Source organism: Stegastes partitus, unplaced genomic scaffold (assembly GCF_000690725.1).
Source record: "Stegastes partitus isolate 25-593 unplaced genomic scaffold, Stegastes_partitus-1.0.2 Scaffold1664, whole genome shotgun sequence".
Classification (NCBI taxonomy): domain Eukaryota; kingdom Metazoa; phylum Chordata; class Actinopteri; family Pomacentridae; genus Stegastes; species Stegastes partitus.
In genome coordinates, this window is record NW_007579395.1 from 1523 (window position 1) to 6388 (window position 4866).

The 4866-nt window shown below is 39.5% G+C and overlaps 1 protein-coding gene across 1 annotated transcript in view; it reads right to left on the reverse strand.

Moving 5' to 3' along the window:
• Positions 1 to 2: 2 nt before the first annotated feature.
• The window catches only part of rubcnl (rubicon like autophagy enhancer), a gene marked incomplete at its 3' end in the record, with an annotated part of 28094 nt that continues 23230 nt past the window's right edge, over positions 3 to 4866 (reverse strand). Inside the window, exons 13-16 of the mRNA XM_008301354.1 lie at positions 4077 to 4138; positions 2305 to 2458; positions 1349 to 1439; positions 3 to 47 (exon numbers count right to left, since the gene is read on the reverse strand). Of these exons, the coding sequence (XP_008299576.1) occupies positions 3 to 47; positions 1349 to 1439; positions 2305 to 2458; positions 4077 to 4138 (352 nt within the window). The remainder of the gene's footprint in view (positions 48 to 1348; positions 1440 to 2304; positions 2459 to 4076; positions 4139 to 4866) is intronic.

Consider the following 4866-nt stretch of genomic DNA (forward strand, 5'->3'; position numbering starts at 1 on the left):
ACACTTTTTCTCCGCGAAGCAGTGTTTGTGGAAGCAGGCCTTACACGCTGTGAGAGAGAGAAGATATCAGCTACAGTGGTCGCATATCAGCCGTCATAGTTAGTTCCCAGCACAGTCTCAAACCAAAATGTGCAACATCTACGTTAGTACAGCAACTTATTAGTGTCACTATTCAGGCTGTGACTCTATGAGATGCATCGATAACGTGTTTCCTTTGACTTTAAACCTATAGTTGGTACATAAAAGGTCGATGTTTCCACCATGATGGCACCTACTGGAGTTTGTTTTTGCCATTTTGATCATTTAAAACCAGACATGACAAGTGACGGATGGATTTGACTGACAACACGAGGACACTACGCATGGCGATACGGCAGCAACAAGGTGCTAAAGCGTAAACACTGATTTATCGCCCATTTGACTCCAAATGGGATCATAATTTACAAATAGCGCACAATGCTGTTCTGAAAAAGTAACTAAACTAGAGACTGAGACCATAAACTCAACAGAAAAATGGTTGCTAAGGTAATAAATCAGGGTAGAATTAGTGTCATTTTCTCTTCTTTCTGCAACCAGAGGAGTCGCCCCCTGCTGGCTAGTAGACAGAATGCAGGTTCACCAAGAGGCTACGTCCATTTTAAAGTGCAATTCTTCAAATGGCCACTGGAGGCGCCTCCAAAAGTGAGTCAGTCCCCATAAAACCTCCATGTTAAAATGTCCAACTTTACAGCATAAAAAAAACATGCTTACAGCCTTGGATGAGAGCAGCTTTGGCCTCTATAGATAATTCACGCTACAAAACTACTTGCTTCAGGTTAGGCACCAAAACTATCTGGTTAAGTTTTAGAAAAGGCTGTGATTTACATTCAAACACACCCGTTTGAACGCTAAACACAAACACTTTGGCTGTTTCCTGCCACACTAGAGTCCCAACCAATGAGTAGCGCCTAAAACAGGAAGGAGACGTCTCACAATTTCACAGGCTTTTATTGTGAAAATAATACATTTTGCGTGGATTCATGTAGCTACTGCACTTATTTTCCAACATTTAAGTCAGAAAAAGACTAAATCAGAGGGAATAATCCTGCAATGACTTATATTTTTGGCTACTTGGTGGCAGCAGGAAGAAGCTAAACAGTAATAATATCACCTTTTCACTATGAGGACACATATAGAGGCAACAATTTGGAGGTTGCATCATGAGTACAACTTGGTTTCCACAATCTGCTCAGACAGATATCTGCCCACTTTCGACTGTAATAATAATCCTGTCTGACTGATGCCTCTGTTTGGAAATACATTTTATTTAGTTTTTGATCCTTTAAAGCGATCGGCGTTGTGCGCTCACCTGCACAGCGTTTACAGGTGTCAGTCTGAAAAGGAAAGATGACGTCTTTCTCTCTGCAGAACTCGCAGATGAAGCCTCGAGCCAGACACAGCTGCGTGAAGGAAGTCGGGAAAGATGGAAAAAATCAGAGAGACCACAGAGTGTAGTTCGAACATCCTGATGGTTTCCTCAAACAAAAATGTTCTCGAAAGAAAAATCGTCGTAGCAAAGAAGCCAGAAAATAAAAAAAACAGTGAAGTACTGTAACTTTCAAAAACTGATAAAATAACAGAAAATGTCTGCAAAATATTGATATTTTTGGTTGATTTAAATAAAGAAAAAATGCCCTTTTATAGTCACATTGTTGAAAAAAACTTGTGTTTGTATAAAAATGATGATTTTTTTTTTTTACAATCAACTTGTAAATTAACTTTTTTTTTTCCATTACTGGATATTTGTGATACAACAAAACTGGGAAAATCTATGAAATAACAGATTTTTAAAAAAATATTTACAATTTTTTAATCTTAATAAACATATTGTTGTTCTATTAACAGCACATATATGTAAAATGTTATTTCTTTGCTGATTTAAATCCAGTTAAACTTTATAAAAGAACAAAACACTTTTCAGAAAGTACAGAATCTATTTACAATTTAGTCCTTTTTCTTTTTAAATGTTTTTTTTTTCTGTGATTTTACTCCCTGACACTGATTACCGTACATTACAGACTGTACATCTACATTTTTAAATGATGTTTTTTATGTAAAATGTTGAAATTAATCTTTAATATTAATAACACAACATCTTAAAGTCTTTTGCCTCCAGTTTCCAGTCAAAAGAAACCTGATAGTCACATAAAAATTCACTATACATCTAAGTTTATCTTGGATAGTTGATAGTTTTGGGGCTAAACTGTATTTATTAAACACATTCCAGTTTGTAAAACACAACACCGATCCCAGCAGGAGACCGACCTGGCAGTTTTCAACGTGATCGATGGCCGAGTGCAGCAGGTTTCTGGCCTGAAGCAACAGCTGACCCTTCTTTACCCTGAACAGGTCGTCCATGGAGAACAGGTGAAGCTTCTCCAGCAGGTGAGCAGGAAGCTGCCCGAACTCGGCCAGAACACTGGAACAGACAGACAGAGCGTCAAATCTGCTGTCCGTGGGCAGAAGCTCAGCTAAAAACTGCAGCGCAGTTAAAGGACTTTGTGCTTTTCAGGGAGGCAGGTTTCAGTTTTAAAGATATCGGAGGAGATTAGATCAGAAACCAGGTGTACCAGGTCCGATCCAGGTCAAAAACCAGGTCAGAAACTAGTCAGAAAGATTCCTAAATCATATCTAAAGGAGGTCAGAAACTCGTCTAAACCAGGTCTGATACCAAGTGAAACACCAGGTCAGAAACCAGGTCAAAACGTTCCCAAATCAGGCCTATGCTGGGTCTGAAACCAGTCCAAACCAGGCCACATACAAGGTCTAAAATGAGGTCCGAAACAGACCAAAAGCAGGCTAGAAACCAGTCCAACAGCTTCTTAAATCAGAGCTAAACTAAGTCTGAACCAGGTCTGGTACCAGGTCAGAAAAGCCAATAAATTATACGTTTAATGTCTGAAAACCAGGTCTAAGGTCAACAACAGGCCAGAACCCAGTCCAATAAAAGGTTTTAAATCAGATATGAACAGTTCTGAAACCAGGCCAAAAAGTTCCCAAATCAGACCTATATTGGGTCTGAAACCAGGTCAGAAACTAGTTAAAAGATTCCTAAATCAGTTCTAAACTAGGTCAGAAATTAGCCTTAACTTGGTCTGATACCAAGTGAAAAACCAGGTCAGAAGCCAGTAAGAAAAGGTCCTAAATTAGACCTGAACTGGGTCTGAAACCAGGTCACATAGAAGGTCTAAAATTAGGTTTAAAACAGACCAAAAACAGGCTAGAATCCAGTGAAGACAGTTCTTCAATCAGAGGTAAACTAAGTCTGAACCAGGTCTGGTACCAGATCAGAAAAGCCAATAAATTATACGTTTAATGTCTGAAAACCAGGTCTAAGGTCAACACCGGGCCAGAACCCAGTCCAATAAAAGGTTTTAAATCAGATATGAACAGTTCTGAAACCAGGCCAAAAAGTTCCCAAATCAGACCTATATTGGGTCTGAAACCAGGTCTGATACCAGGTTAGAAACTAGTTAAAAGGTTCCTAAATCAGTTCTAAACTAGGTCAGAAACTAGTATTAACTTGGTCTGATACCAGGTAAAACTTAAAGGGCCAGGTCTAAGGTCAACAGCAGACCAGAACCCAGTCCAAAAAAAAAAAGGTATAAATGGTTCTGAAACCAGGTCAGGAAACGTCCTGAACTGGTATAAAATCTGGTCCTAAATGGGTCAAAAGCAGGTCAGAAACCAGTCAAAACAGTCTCAAACCACTTCTGTCTGAGACTCTTTTGGTTTTTCTCACAGTCTTTGTGAGACACTTGAGTTCATTGCAGTCTGGCGCCGCCTAGTGGCCCAATTAAAAACAACACCGACATGTTCAAGTCCAACACAGACGATGTTAAATTCCTATTCAAATATTAATTTCATGTCACAAACCTGCAGGTTAAAGCACAAAATCTCATAAGAAGTTTTCACAGCAGACACAGGAACGTCATGTTTTCTACAGGAAACCGTCATACTTCATGTTCACTGGGTGACAGTTTTGTTTATTGCAGGATTTATTTGATGTGTAAAAAAAACAAAACATAAAGTTCTACCTTCCGGAAAATCTGCAGGTTTTCAGCAGCTTCTTGATGCCCAACAGCTGCTCCTGCAGCTCCTGAAGGAACGATGAGGAGACGAGTCAGTAAAGAGGAAAAGAAGGAATGAAGGAAAGTCAACAAAGCAGACTGAAGACTTCGCGGCGTGTTTACTTTCTGAGCGTACAGTCCAACATTTATCTTCCACTTGGTCTTTTTTCTTGTGTTTTTCTTTCTTTTTGTCGTCTATCTGCTTGTCTTTGATCTTTTTTCTCTCCATTTTTCACTTCATCCATCATCTTTACAAAACGTGTAGCCAGACTCATGAGACAAGATTCCCTCACCGGGTAGAGCTACATAAAAATCAGCATCTTCACACACAAGAAGAACAAGGATCTCTGCAGCAGACAGTCTGGTTCTGACGTCAGTATCGCATGCAGTCACAAAAGAGACCCAAAGAAGAAGTTCTAAAGATGCTCCAAAACCAGATCAGAAACCAAAGTATGAAACCAAAAAAAAAAACTGTCCAAAAACAGATCCTAATTTAAACCTAAACTGGGTCTGAAACCAGCATGAACCAGATCTGATACCAGTTTAAAATCCAGTCCAGAAACCAGTCATAAAAACATCCCGAAATCAGTCGAACCCAGGCCAGAAACCAGTCAGACAAGATCTTAAATTAGACCTAAACCGGGTCTGAATCCAGTCTAAACCAGGTCCAATACAGACCTTCAACCAGGCCACAAACCAGCCAAACAAAGGTTCTGATTCAGACGTAAACCAGGTCTGAAACCGGTTTAAATCAGGT